This window comes from Solanum lycopersicum, chromosome 12 (genome assembly GCF_036512215.1).
Source record: "Solanum lycopersicum chromosome 12, SLM_r2.1".
Taxonomy (NCBI): Eukaryota; Viridiplantae; Streptophyta; class Magnoliopsida; order Solanales; family Solanaceae; genus Solanum; species Solanum lycopersicum.
The window spans coordinates 1,424,637-1,440,448 of NC_090811.1; the positions used below are offsets into that span (position 1 = coordinate 1,424,637).

General features: G+C 29.8%; 1 protein-coding gene across 2 annotated transcripts; it reads left to right on the forward strand.

Moving 5' to 3' along the window:
• Positions 1–1,961: 1,961 nt before the first annotated feature.
• Positions 1,962–11,370, forward strand: TTS2 (delta-amyrin synthase). Of its 2 annotated transcripts, none has more exons than XM_069291805.1 (19): positions 1,962–2,121; positions 2,723–2,940; positions 5,335–5,520; positions 5,593–5,682; positions 6,430–6,627; positions 6,981–7,065; positions 7,143–7,309; positions 7,488–7,676; positions 7,786–7,899; positions 8,073–8,192; positions 8,268–8,390; positions 8,510–8,608; positions 8,804–8,860; positions 9,022–9,068; positions 9,160–9,303; positions 9,389–9,566; positions 9,704–9,784; positions 9,855–9,938; positions 10,970–11,370. In XM_069291805.1, exons 2-19 carry the CDS (start codon positions 2,740–2,742, stop codon positions 11,096–11,098), a joined length of 2,292 nt encoding a protein of 763 aa, XP_069147906.1. In that variant the 5' UTR covers positions 1,962–2,121; positions 2,723–2,739; the 3' UTR covers positions 11,099–11,370.
• The last annotated feature ends 4,442 nt before the right edge of the window (positions 11,371–15,812 follow it).

Genomic DNA, 15,812 nt, shown 5'->3' on the forward strand with positions numbered 1-15,812 from the left:
CATACTAGATATGAAAAGATTCGTTAACGGATTTAATATTACGGTCTTTAATTGTATTTATACGTGATTAATTATATTTTTAAATAATAAATTAATTTATAATATTTTCAGGTTTAACACAACATAGACTGATATGGCCATTAATAACTTATATGTAATTTAATTAAGTTGCCACAAACTAACATTAGAAGAGTTTAATATTTATTTTAGAGAAAATACATAATTATTCTATCAAACTTACACACCTTAAAATCGATGAAAAACCGACACATGACAACGTCAAACCAAATTGAAAAGAGACCCACATTTCTTCTTCCCTAAAACACTAATATTGACGGTTATTGAGAGCTTTTCCCAACAACAAAAGTTGGTTCTTTATTACGCGAAATAACTTTTTTTATTGTATACTCTATCATCAAGTTTTAATAACCCATCTTAAGGTCTTTTATTAGAAAAATTCACTTAACAATGACATAATACTTGGCCAATGTAACACCTAATTTACCTGTTATCAAAGAAATTTAAACCTATTTTCGTTAATGTAGTTTCCCAAGATAAAAAATCTCAAAGAATTTACTCGTATAAATTCAGAAAAAAAGTAAAATTTACTTATAGGACTCAAAGCTAATCTTGACTTGGGAATAGAAACAAAGCTAAAAAGGACTAAACTATATCTTTGGAGGAAAAAAATTGAAATCAAACACCAAATAAACAAGTAATTAAAAAAAATATTATTTCATTTGGGTGAAACACATGCACGGGTTATGAAATTGCAAATATTTTTAAAATGGTGTATTTAGAATTGTTGCAACTCATTTGACGGGGAAATAGAATTCTCACAAACTTTAGATCTCTACTTAAAAAAGGATACAATCGTACAAATTTAATGGAATAATTATGCATTTTCTCTTTATTTTAACATTATATCACACACAAATATTGAATTAAATAATATTATGTGTTGGATATGAGATATGTTACATTCTTTAATTTTATTAGCCTCATCAACAAGTCGTAAACTTCCGGGATGTTTCGATTCGGACAGATGTACATAATTAAATGAGACGACATACTTTATATTGTTAGCATAATTATAGCTAATAGACGTTTGTGAACATGCGCATACTCTCCAAATCTAAACAAAAAAATGTCTAATATGGATACTTTATCGTGTGTTTGGATGTTCACTTGGAACAAGTCGTAATTCGAATATCAAAATAAAATTTATCGGTGAATTTAATACGCTATTTATATATTAAGTCAAATAATTAATTCATCTTATTAAATAATAATAAAATACCATTTTTCCCTAACATGCAACAATATTTCTATTTAATTTTTTGTATATCACAAAATAATAAAATTCCGAAAAAAAACTACGTTTATGATGTCTATCTTAAAAGATGAAAATAAAATTTATAAAATAATATTTTAACTTTGTTAGCATGATAAATATTATTTTAAATTTTGATAGTGATTAGATATTTGTGTCATTAATGTCTCCAGTGAAAAATCATTACATGTAATTTCAAATCATAAATTACATTTGTAAGCTTTCTATCTACATTTTATCGATAAAGTCTTTTAGTAAACGTTTTTTTTTTTTAAAATGAATTATAGTTATATATAAAATAAGTTTGAAATTTTATTTTTATTTAATCAAATAAAAAGAAAGTATTACTATTACATTTGATTGAACATAAAACTTGTGGAAATTTATTTTTGTCAATTATAGTATGTTCATGACATTTACTGAAGCTTGAATGACAAATATTGTCCACAAATTATGAATGAAATGATAAGGACTTGACATTTTAAATTTAGGATAATAAAATTAAAATGATATAAAGAGAACTCATCGTACAATATAATAAATTAATAATAATGACATACAACCAACAACTAAAACTTTATTTATTTATTTTTTTTATATAAATAATTGCATAGATCACTCATTTTTTTGGCACAAACATAATTTATAATTTCTTCTCTTTCAGCCTACTAAACTTGGTGAGTTTTTACTCTCTTTCATTTTTTTTTAAGAAAACATTTTTGTGATCACTTCATCTTTAGTATTTTGCTTGATATATTATTGAACATTTAGAGAGAGATATTTCGTAGGTAAGTATTTATTACTTTCAATTTTAAGATTGTAAATTTTATATTAGAGAAAGTGCATTAAATCATTTATGAACTTGACAGCAAAATATATTTTACTATTTTAACTATAGTCATAATACATAAATATGTTCCTTTAACTTAGCTTCAAATCACATTTATGCCTTTCAACTTTGGATGTGCACAAATAGATATTTAAATTTGTATAAAATTAAACAAATAGACACACGTGTTCTGCATGTCATTTTTTGTCCTACGTGTATTTTGCCATGTAGGACTCACGTATTTATTTATTTAAAAGTTGGATAATTAAAATGTCTGTTTTTGCATTATGAAAGTTAGAGGTCAAAGTTAAAATTTAAAATTAAGTTTAACTCATCGTACGATATAATAAATTAATAATAGTGACATACATGATACAATTAACTACTAAAAATCCTAATTTTTTTTTATAAAAAAAAATCCATATAATTGTTTACAAGAATATTCAATTGATCATCTTTGGTTATTGTATCTAACTATGGTCCTTTAGATAATTAAATTCACATAAATTACCTATGAAATTCTCATTGATATCACTAAATTGTTATCCTTTTGTAAGTAGAAGAAGATATTAAAAAGATGTGGAAGTTGAAGATTGCAAAAGGACAAGATGATCGATACTTGTATAGTACAAATAACTATATTGGACGACAAATATGGGAGTTCGATCCAAATGCTGGAACAATAGAAGAACAAGCCAAAATCGAAGAGGCACGTCAACATTATTGGAACAATCGTTACAAAGTTAAGCCTAATAGTGATCTTCTTTGGAGAATGCAGGTCAGTAACTATAAGGGTCGTCTCGATCATAAGGCCACAAATTTTCGATCATTTTTGGTTGAAGTTTTGTCATGTGTAGGCTATATAAAAAGTATTAGCTTTAGTTTGACATAATACATAATTATGCCATTTAATTTGGTTTTGAATCACATTTATGTCCTTTAACTTTGGGTGTGTTCAAGTAGACAGTAAAACTTGTATAAAGTTGAACAAATAGATACACATGAACTTTGGGTGTGTTCAAGTAGACAGTAAAACTTGTATAAAGTTGAACAAATAGATACACATGTTCTATATGTAATCCTACATATCATTTTTTGTCCTATGTGGTGTCCTACGTATATTTTGTCAGGTAGGACTCATGTGTTTATTTATTTAATAGTTAGATAGTTAAAGTGTCTATTTGTGAATTATGAAAATTGGAGGTCGAAGTTAAAATTTGAAGCCAAGTTTATGGTTCAATATATGTATTAATTAAAACTTGAGAAAAAATAGACACATTGAATTAATTTATTTTTTAATAAGTCATCTCTGATTCAAATAATGACCCATTTATTGATTCATGCCATTTTGAAATGCTTAGAGAATTAGTTTTATGGCTTAATACATAAACAGATCCCTAAACTTGTTGAATTTGTTCTTTCAGGTACTTCAACTATGTTATTTCTCTATTGAATCATTGAACCACCATAATTTGTTGCTTTTAAACACCGTTGGCTGATGTAGAACAAGATTTTATGAGGGGTATTGATAGAGAATACATATGTTGTTTCATAACTCATTAATCCAATTGATAGAGAAAATATTCGAGAATAATTGTGTTTTACTTCAAGTTATTTGAACACATTAGAAAACAACTGAAACTACCACACAGTTTGTCTTCATTCCTTTAATCAAAATCATTACAATACAAACACAATTGAAGACATTTACAATAGAAAAACCGATCAAAATCGGTTAATAGTATTTAAAAGGAACAAATTATGGATGGTTCAATGATTCAATAGAAAAATGACGCAGTTGAGATAACTAAGAGAAAAAATCAACAATTTTAGAAATCTATTTATGAGTTCAGCCTAGTTTTATAGACTATTTATAAAGCCATAATACATACACATATCATCTAATTTAATCTTATCTTATATTGCCTCTTATATTTATGTTATTAACTTTAAATGTATGCAGGACTTAAACTTGTATAAAATTAAATAAACAGATTGATATGTCCTATCTGATATTGTAGGCGATGTCATATATGTGTTGGCATAATACATAAATATGCCCTTTAACTTGGCTTCGGATTATATTTATGCCTTTCAACTTTGGGTACGCACAAGTAGACACTTAAACTTGTATAAAGTTGAACAAATAAACACACATGTCCTACATGTCATTTTTTGTCCTACGTGGTGTCTTACGTGTATTGTGTCATATAGGACTCATTTGTTTATTTATTTAAAAGTTGGATAGTGAAATTGTTTATTTGTGCATTACAAAAGTTGGAGGTCAAAGTTAAAATTCGAAGTCAAGTTTAGGATCCAATATATGTATTATGCGTATTTGACTCATGTGTCTAAAGGGTCTGATATACCCCTCAACTTTGTCATTTAGAGTTGATATACCCCTTGTTATGAAAGTGGCTCATATATACCCCTACTTGTAAACAAATGACTCACATATACCCTTTTCCTCTAACGGAAATGAAAAAATAATAATTTTCAATCTATATTTTTATTATTTTTTTTCCAAAAAAATATAATCCCATATGAGTAAATTTAATCCTCGTCAAACATATTTTTTTGACTTTTTTTTTGTTTCAATGACTAATTTATAATTATTATTTTGATAATCAAATTTATTTATGTTTCACTAATATTCTTGTAAAACTTATTGTAGATGACCAAATTTTTTTTTGAATACGAAATTAAATTACAATACACACAAAAAATAGTTTATTTTTTTTCTTTAAACTAAAGAATGAAAGAAAAAAATAAAATAAGAATAAGAAACTCAAATAATTATAATAAAAGAAGTCAAAAAATAATTTATGTATGAAATAAAAATAAAAATATACCTTGAACTTTTATATAGAAGAATCATATATACCACTAAATAATTTCTATAAAAATTATAAGTAATAAATATAAATTTAAAACTAATTATTTAAAATTTCGTTGAATGAAGGGTATATGTGAGCCATTTTGTAACGACAGGGGTATATGTGAGCCATTTGTATAACAGTAAAAGTATATATGAGTTACTTTTATAACGAGCGGTGTATCAGCTCCAAATAATAAAGTTAAGGAAATATCAGACCCTTTGTTATATAAGTTAAAAAGTGAAATAATGCCAAGTTAAAAGGACAAATTGACGGATAATACAATTATTGTGCAGTTTTTGAGAGAGAAGAATTTCAAACAGAGAATTAGAGCAGTAAAAGTAGAAGAAGGAGAAGAAATTAGCCATGAAATTGCTACAGTTGCATTGCGTAGAGCTGTTCATTTCTTCTCAGCTTTACAGGCTACTGATGGACATTGGCCTGCTGAAAGTGCTGGTCCTCTCTTCTTTCTTCCACCTCTCGTAAGTTTTTTTTGTTTGAATTTGTGAACTTCTTTCGATAAAATGGGTGAACTAAAGCCAAAATTGTTTCAGGTTATGTGTATGTATATCACTGGGCATCTTAATACTGTATTTCCAGCTGAACATCGGAAGGAAATTCTTCGTTATATATACTGTCACCAGGTATATGATGGAGTGTCACAATGAATATACTAGTGCAAATAAAGTTCATTCTGAATTACTGATTGTTATATCCTGTATTAAGGTTAGTCAAAAAATATTGAAACAAAAATAAGATGAAACAGACAGAAAAACTTTTAATTCGAATCCACCGAAACCATTGTGTTTTATTAAGAAATTTAATTACCTAACTGTATTCGAGATTGCAGATTAATTTCTCCCAAGATAAAAGTTTGAAGTAGCGGTACATCAAACTTCAATTACTTCAGTGAACGTAAGAACAGTAACAAGAGCACAAGCGGAACCTCAAACTTTCCATAACTTCAGTGAACGTATGAACAGTAACAAGAGCGCACATAGACTCAGTCGATTGAATTTAGTTTTTGAGAGAAAATGTCTGCAAAAGTAGCGCTACTTAGGAAAAATTTTCAATGCTTGAAAAAATGAAAAGGACCTCCATTTTATAATCATTTTCAGCAAGAAACGTGTCTGTTCAAACCAAACCAGTTTTATCCAAAAAAAGCTGTCATGCAATGACGGCGCGAGGGGCACCTTCTTCTTGACCCTTTAAGAAGTAAAAGAAGTGTTTCCTAATATAAGGACAACAATTTTCTTTCTTCCACCAGTATGGGAGAAATGACTTTTCATTTTCCTTCCAAAATTGGTTCCCTCACTTTTCCATTTTTCTCTTCTCTTTTCCCATTCACATTTTGCTAAAACCCAACACTGATGACATTCTGTTTTATTCAGAATGAAGATGGTGGATGGGGTTTGCACATAGAAGGTCACAGTACTATGTTCTGTACAGCTATGAGTTACATTTGCATGAGGATCCTTGGAGAAGGACCAGAAGGCGGTGTTAATAATGCGTGTGCTAGAGCAAGGAAATGGATTCTTGATCATGGTAGTGTCATCGCCATTCCTTCTTGGGGAAAAACATGGCTCTCGGTATGACTAGTATTTAACTTATATACACGATAGCATACAAAATTATATATTTTAACTTGTTATAACAGATAGTATACAAAATTATGTATTACTATCTGTTATAACAAGTACTATACTGACAAGTGCTAATGTACAAAAAAATTCACATTGTTAGTGAATTTTAACCTGTTGTAATTATCTTTTAGACGGCTTGAATCATTTCATATATTCAAGTAAATTTCGAGTGTCATGTATGTCTTCGTGCTATGTTTACAATTACTCTTTGAAGATCTGACATGGGTGCGGCAATATTTTTGGAGGATCCGAGCAACCTTGTCTTCTTGTGCTGAGAAATTTCCCCTTCTTTCAATCAGATTCTTGGAGCTTTCGAATGGATAGGAACCAATCCAATGCCACCTGAGTTTTGGATTCTTCCATCTTTTCTTCCCGTGCATCCAGGTTGGTTAAACGTTTTTATTCCTCGTGCATGTCATCCAGGTTGGTTAATATTTTTATTCCTCGTTATCTAACTGCAGCAAAAATGTGGTGTTACTGCCGAACGGTCTACATGCCAATGTCTTATCTCTATGGGAAGAGATTTGTTGGTCCAATCACACCTCTTATTTTGAAATTGAGGGAAGAGCTGTATGATCAGACATATGATGAAATTAACTGGAAAAAAGTGCGCCATGTATGTGCTAAGGTATGACTCTCAAAGGTTGTTTGATTACCAAGATAAGAAAAACAATGCCGACATGAAGTTTGGTGTTATTTGTCCCTGTATAACCTTGTCTACGGACCAAACGAGTCCTCAGTGTTGAAGTTAGAGTCTACATCATACCATCTTCTACAAATGCTCAAACATGAACTTGTTGCTGCAGGAGGATCTTTATTACCCGCATCCTTTTGTTCAAGATTTGATGTGGGATAGTCTCTACATATGTACCGAGCCTCTATTGACTCGTTGGCCTTTCAACAAGTTGAGAAATAAAGCTCTTGAAGTTACCATGAAACACATACACTATGAAGACGAGAATAGTCGATACATCACCATGGGATGTGTGGAAAAAGTACGAAACTAACTCATTTTTGACAGACTAATAAATTACCTGCATTCTCTTAATGACTACAATAGTTCAATTGTTAGAGAACACTGAATGTAACACTTGCATGATGTAGGTATTGAGTATGCTCGCTTGTTGGGTTGAGGATCCCAATGGCGATCATTTCAAAAAACATCTTGCTAGGATCCCAGATTTTTTATGGGTAGCTGAAGACGGAATGAAAATGCAGGTTGGTAGATCGGAATAGTTCTATTTCACAAGCCACAATGAGTTAAAAAAAGAAGCGCATTTACAATTAACGTGTTGTAATATAAAAAATCTAGCCCCCTTTCCTAGTTTGAACTTTGAAGTGATGCAAACATTTGTTACTGACATTAGCGAGTATTTGTTGTTGAATTGCAGGGTTGTGGTAGTCAATCATGGGATGCTAGTCTTGCTATTCAAGCGCTATTGGCCAGTGAGATGAATGATGAGATATCAGATACTCTTAAAAATGGACACGACTTTATAAAACAATCTCAGGTTTGGATGTTTAGATGGTGAGCATATCAACTCTTTCAAATAGTGGACCTTATTAATGGAAGTAACTATTTGCAGGTGAAGGACAATCCTTCTGGTGATTTTAAAGTGATGTATCGGCATATCTCAAAAGGATCATGGGCTTTTGCAGATCAAGATCTCGGATGGCAAGTATCTGATTGCACTGCCGAAGCGTTAAAGGTACCTAACTTTTCAATGAAATGAGATTTCAACTTGTAATTGTTGAAAAATGGTATTATATTTTTGTTTTTCTAGTGCTAGTAAATTTTCCTGATATTTTCTTATTTTTGTTTATCTAGTGCTGCCTTCTCTTCTCTACAATGCCTCCTGAAATAGTTGGTGAGGCAATGGATCCAGTGCGACTGTATGACTCGGTGAATGTTATTCTTTCATTACAGGTAGACACTGAATGATTAAATCATTAAGTCATTTAATCTGAAAGTTGTTTTCTGCTTGTAGAATGATTCCAAGAGAAGCGTATCCAATACATGGTTACCTGTGAATTGTGAAATGAATTCCTTTTTTCTGAATTTAGTCATTCGTCATTTGGCTCATTTCTAGTAATGATGAGATCTATTTTAAATAAACTGCAGAGCAAGAATGGGGGTTTATCAGCGTGGGAACCTGCAGGGGCCCCAGAGTATTTGGAGGTAACTTCTCTGCCAAGTAAAATAATCGTTCGAATTTTGAGATTCATGATATAGTAAGTTTATATATCTTCTTCATTTCAACGTTGTTGAAAACCTTCGACCTCTTCTATAATCTTTCCTGAACCTGAATAAGTATTTTTCATGGTTGTTATATTTCTCAGTTGTTAAATCCTACTGAATTTTTCGAGGATATTGTGATTGAGCACGAGTAAGATTCGTTTCTCTCTCTCCCTTTAGTTTTTTTTCCACAATTCCAAGTCTCCATTTTACTGCTTCACACTGATTCAATGTCATTCCAGGCATGTTGAGTGCACTAGCTCGGCAATCCAAGCACTTGTTCGTTTTAAGAAGCTATACCCTGGACACCGAACCACGGAGGTTGACAATTTTATTAATAATGGTGTTAAATATATTGAAGATGTACAGGAGCCTGACGGTTCATGGTATATGATATTTCTCTCGTGAGCCCTTGAACTTGCAAATTCCTTTCTGCTTTATCGATTATGACATGATTAATCGTGTCAACAGGTATGGTAACTGGGGCGTGTGCTTCATATACGCTTCCTGGTTTGCTCTTGGAGGGCTTGCTGCTGTAGGCTTGTCGTACAGCAACTGTGCAGCTGTTCGTAAAAGCGTAGAATTTCTTTTAAGAACACAAAGGTCTGATGGTGGTTGGGGAGAAAGCTACCGTTCTTGTCCTGACAAGGTAATGTAACAGCAAAAAAGGCCACGTAAAGGTCGGTTATATGAACTTTTGCTTCATTTGGATCTTTTCGAGGAGGAAATATAAAGATGAATGTTCACAAAGACAACTGTGACTCAGCTTTGTATTTGATCAAACAGGTATATCGAGAGCTTGAAACAGAACACTCGAATCTTGTACAAACTGCATGGGCATTGATGGGATTGATTCACTCTGGCCAGGTTAATACCTTGTTACTAGTAGTAACATGTTAAATTTTTTCACCATCGTAGTAAAAAGTTTCTTGGACAGGTTGAGAGAGATCCGAGGCCTCTCCACCGTGCAGCAAAGCTGTTAATTAATTCTCAGATGGAAGATGGTGACTTCCCACAACAGGTAATTACTCCACGAATTTATCTGTGTTCAGTATTTGGATGAATTTAAACGAAACGAACATAGATGATTCATATATATAGTCTGACTGGAACTAGTTTAGAATCTAGTCGTATTTGATTGATATTGATTAATAAATATAAAGAAACAAGCTCTATCAAACTGGCAAAACTGATACAATACGTGCGTCCACTATCAGTCAACGCACCAGGTCCCTTGACACACTCAAAATAAGAATGAAGAGTAAATAATGACAGAAAACAACACAAGAAGTTTACGTGGAAACGTCCTTGCTCAAGGGAGTAAAATCACGATCTGTCACACAGGATTTTCAACGGTCTTCACTAATCTTCACAAACAAAAGTGAAACCCGATTTGCTTGAAGAGCCTTAGCAGATGACACTCTGTCCACTAAGATATCACCACTAGACAACTTAGGATTCAACTAAGCAACATGCAGGTTGCTCACTAAATCACCATGCTCCGGATGACTTAGAGTTTAACTAAGCAACACACAAGGCTGCCCACTAAATTAGTTGGACTCACCTAATTTAGACTTTTTCAACAAACCAAAATATCTGAATCCTTTATACATTTCGAAACAGATTTACAATGCATGTGCAGAAATAATCCTAAGACAACTAACCTTCCAGCTCTTTCCGATTCGAGTTGATCTTAAGGATGCTTCTTCACTTCTTTTGTCAGCCTTGCAAGAGTTCTTGAGATGTTTTTCAAGTTGCAAAAACTAAGGTTGTGACTATTGGAACATCATCTTTATGTAGAATAGTCACAAAACCATGTCATTGGCCGAGGTTTCTGCCACTATTGGATTTGTGCACCAACTTTTTGTATTTTTTCCAACCTGACAGTTTGTGTGTATATTTCCACTCGGGGGCATGTCTCTTTACGAGGTCCCTGAGTTTGTTATATCATCAAAACTACAAATAACAAAAACAATATTTAATAGAACAGAGATTTGTTAAAACCAGTTTTATCAAATTATTGTTTTTATCTAACTTTATAAATATGTGCAGGAGATAACTGGTGTTTTCTTGAGGAATTGCATGATGCACTATGCATTATATAGGAATATATTTCCATTGTGGGGTTTGGCTGAATACCGCAGGAATGTCTTAGTACCATTAAAACACAACTACATATAGAGAATGCAATTTGGGCCTTCCGCGGATTCCGTATATAGCGGGAGCTTAGTGAATCGAGTTGTCCGTTGTTTGTTTTTTGTGTTAATGTAAGTGATCACCCAAGTAGTGGTTAGATATGACTATGATCGACCTGTTAGGTTGTGGAGCCTGATTAATATTTGTTATACTGCAATATTTATTCTCCATTTATTCTCTATAACCTAAAATACTCTGAATTATTAATATATATACCCACCGCCGTGGAAGTTTACTCACGGGGTGTTACCACGAAATATTGGTTTCTCTCTTTCTCTCTCTAGATCTCTCATCTCTTTCTCTTGAAAGTTCTTGTGTTCTAAATTCATCATGTGTGTGTGGATTCAATGCTAATACGACCCTTAATCAAATGGTTCGGATTCGAGCCTCGAGGATGGAAAGAATCTTGATATGATATGCTTCCTCCTTTAGGGTTCTACATAGGGGATCTACATGAATCCAATGTATACATTACTCATGAATCTACTAAACATCTATTGATATTTGTTTGTAAGCTCAATTATTATTTTCGTTTTAGTATTATTTAGTTATATCGTAGTTTCTTATTCTTCCCGGTATATTACTATTTGTTATTGCATTTATTTTTTGTTGTCTACTGGAAATAACCTTCCTACCCCATAAAGATAGCGTAAAGTTTGTGCATATCTTATCCTTTTCAGGCCTCACTAAGATTGCGTCGAATATATTATCATCGTTGAACTCAACTATTATTATAGTATTAAGTATTAACTTGAGGCCATAAAATTTAAATTCTAAATTCGTTTTTAGTTCAACAAAGGACAAATCATTACTCTGATTAATCCAGATTAGTCGAAACAATGAGTATAGTTAAATGAATATGCCCCCCCCCCGACCCTCACAAGTTAAGATATTTTTCTTGAGAGCCTTACTCTGTGGTCATCTATATGGATAGTCACCGGTCAAATCAAATGAGCCATACCGACGGACAAATAAAGAAAAATTTTCAATCAAAATAATATGTATAGGACCAATCTATTATTCTTCCAATTGTGGCAAGTCTTTTTCGAAGCAACATAACATGGTATTTAAAATTGCTACGTGTAAACGTTAATCAATATATTTGTGTGGTTTCAAGCAAAGGACATATGGTTGAAGCAACACAAAATATGAGGCAAATAATTAAATACTTTGACTTTGTTTTATAGAAATTTATTACATGTTAAATTTGAGAGTCGTGTGATAAAAGGACTAATTATTAAGTCCTCTCATTAGATTTTCTTTTTTATATTTGTGTCTATTGACAAATTATCCATTTCAAACTTCATTTTAACTAAATAAATTTAATTCAAAAGAAGTATTCACTTTAAAATTAAAAAAAAGATACTAGTAGTTTTCCCAAATCTATAATTTATACAAATTTTTGAGAAAATTTCTTGATAGTTATTACTCATCTTGAGGAAAAAGACATAAGAAAACCAGAATTAAACTAATACAAGTTATTAAAATATTATTTATGTAATAAGTATTTATGTAATAAGTATTTTGAGGTTAATGACTATTAACTATTTTTTCCTAGATTTTGCACTAATTAAAGTTAGGTATAGCTCCACACTTGTACTTGTCAAATGTCAATGATGAGTGATATTAATTATAATTAATAATAAGGTACAATTCCTCAATCCTTAGTGTTTTCTTACAAATTTCCAAAGTAGAAATTAAAATCATATTCAATAATATCGATTTTGGTTAGGCATGTTGGGTTAGTCTTATCTAACTCGTGAATGATAGGAGACCTGAATAAGTATGCTGATTAGTGAGACTTGAGAAATATAAATAAGGCCGATCCATGGTCCAAATATAAACAATATAGAATATTAAAATTAATAAGAATCCAAACTCAAAACCTATTTTGAAGTTTTAAATATTAAAATTTAAATACAATTATGTTTATAAAATATGTACTTCATGAAAGAAAAATTTTCTAGAATTTTTAGGGACTCACTAAGTAGGCCATAGCCTATAAAAATATTGTCATATTTTTGTTTTTTTAATGATCATTAGAAAATAATTAGTTTACTATTTCTATTTAACTATCTATACTTTTACTTGAAATCAAACTTAATAAATAATATAAAGATAATTTTATTTGTGGATTTGATTAAAAAGTAGTAACACGAACACCATGTAATATTGTCTTGTCAATTTTTATGATAATATTTTCAAATTATAATTTGATTAAAAAATTATAAAAAAATATATTTTTGCAAAAACTGTAGCCCACGTAGTTGCGGGTTAGGTTGACCGTTTTCTGGTCCACAAAATAAATGGGTCAGCCCGACCTAGCCTGTCAATTTAAATTTCTAAATTTATATGAGTTAGTTCGGATGGAATGGACCACCCTATATTAACACCTCTAATTTTAATAATAATAAGATCGCAACGTTCAACGTAGGTATACGTTATAGAAACCATATCATATTATTTACCGCAAATGAATTATCTTGGACTATTATTTAGGTTAAACAAAAGCTTCAGCTTTGCTTGTGTTTAATACTCGAGCTCTAACTCTTGCTTGTATTTTTCATCAACGATTGTTGAATATATCACTCATTCTGCTTTAAAATAAAAAATATTCTTGTGTATTTATAATTTTTATAAGAATTGTTAATTAATTGAAAACTTTTGAATTATTATTTTTTCAGCTAAATATATATGTGCAATATACATTTATTTGTACATATCCTAAAAAAAGTGGATTTTACTAAACCTAGGATCACATTACCTAATTTATTTGGAACTTATTGACTTATAACTGATTTTTATTCAAAATTGCACTTAGTAAAGTTAGGTAGCTCCACACTTGTAATTTGTAGTCAATATAGACTTTCAAAGTGTCATAATTTTGTCAACTCATCTAGTTTTTTTAATATTTTAATAGATTGATTAAGTGATATTTTAAATGAATAAAATAAAAATTACCATTTACATTTAATTTGGACAGTAACAGATAAAATACGAGTTAGCTAAAATTATTTTTACTCACTCGGATGCTTAATTGGTAGAGGGTTCAAGTATCTAAGATACTGAAACTAATTGTAATAACTAGTATCTTCTTTGTCTCAAATTATCTGTTATAATTATGTTTTACACGTTTCTTAAGAAAATATTAATTTAACTTTTTTTTTTTTTTACATATTTTATCTTTATTATGTCTTGTGATATATTTTAGCTATTTCAAAAATAATTGCTCTTAAGGGTAAAAGGGAAAAACATAATTAATTTTATCTTAAATTTCTAAAATAATAAATAATTTAAGATAATTATTTTAAATAAACATGACAAATAATTTGAGACGATACTAATTATCAAAAGTTATGTTGATAGCAAAATTGTCTAATATACTGTAAAAACCTAAATTGTCTATATATGATGAAGTTAAATTTTGAAAAATAATAATTCTATCAGACACTTAAAAATTATAAAAGAACAAATTAAATAATTAAAATTTAGTAAAAATTGAACAAACCCGATCTTATTCCACATTTTAGTCTATTTTAATTCAAATAATTTTTAGATAAATTAATAGCACGTCTATTTTAATCTGTTTAAATTCAATCAAATTAGCTGATTTAATTATTTTGTTATTACTTTAAATGAGATGACTATAATTTTGTCTTTTTGTTCTTATATGCCTAAATTTTGTTTTATCTATAAAAAAAAATCCAATGCGTCCAATAAATGGAATTTAGACCTTGTACCAAAAAAAAAGAATAAGTAATAATTATCAGTAATGTTTATTATAGAAATTTAGTTATAATTATTCGATAAAGTGATCTAATTAAGTTTTTATATTTTACTTATCGATGTTAGAAAAAATTTATATGATTTTTCTAATCTTATAAGAGATTATATGAAGTATATTACTTTAGTTTTTGTAATCTTATAATTAAGACAGGATATAAAATGTATTATAAATATGAAAAGTGACTGTCTTATTTTCTTTTTTTATTGGTTTAATTATAGTGTAAATTTTATGCTTTTTTAAATGAAAAAAAAATAATAAAAAATACAATTGTTATTGACAGGGAAATCCTAGTCATTGCGACAGGTTCGACTAAGAAAGTATATAAGAATTTTCGAAATTTTTTATTTGAAAAATCACTTGCTTAATCAACTCGATTATTTTTTATAGATTATACATTTTAATATATTGACACGAAATCTTATTAAAATTTTCAAAGTTTACTTATTTCACGCGGATAAAATACATTTGTAAATTACCTAAGAATATTAGAACCTACATATAACCCTACAAGCTCAAAATTAAATACTCCGCTTTTATCATAAACTTAATTTTTTTAGTATGTTATACCAAGCCAATAAATGCAAAACATGTGTATTTCGTGGAGATATAATTAATTACGTTTTCGGATCATTTTTCTTTGTCATGATGTGTTTTTCGAAAAGTCGATTTCATTAATTTTCAAAGTTAAATTAGATTAAACTAATTCAATATTTTAAACAAAAAACTTCGATATATAAAAACTATACGAAAGTCAAAAAGTATGATATATTACAATTTTTTGCATATAAATATAATAAAAAATAAATCGTAACATGTTAGTCAAAATTTTTATAATTTAACTCTAAAAAGAAAACTATGACAATTAAAACTGAACCGAGGTAATAACATACATTTTCACATAATTTTTAACTT

Coding starts and splice junctions, on each gene's coding strand:
- TTS2 (XM_069291805.1), top strand. CDS start 2,740: ATGTGGAAGTTGAAGATTGCAAAAGGACAAGATGATCGATACTTGTAT. Junction 2,941..5,334: donor ATCTTCTTTGGAGAATGCAG/GTCAGTAACTAT, acceptor ATTATTGTGCAG/TTTTTGAGAGAGAAGAATTT. Junction 7,677..7,785: donor CCATGGGATGTGTGGAAAAA/GTACGAAACTAA, acceptor TGCATGATGTAG/GTATTGAGTATGCTCGCTTG.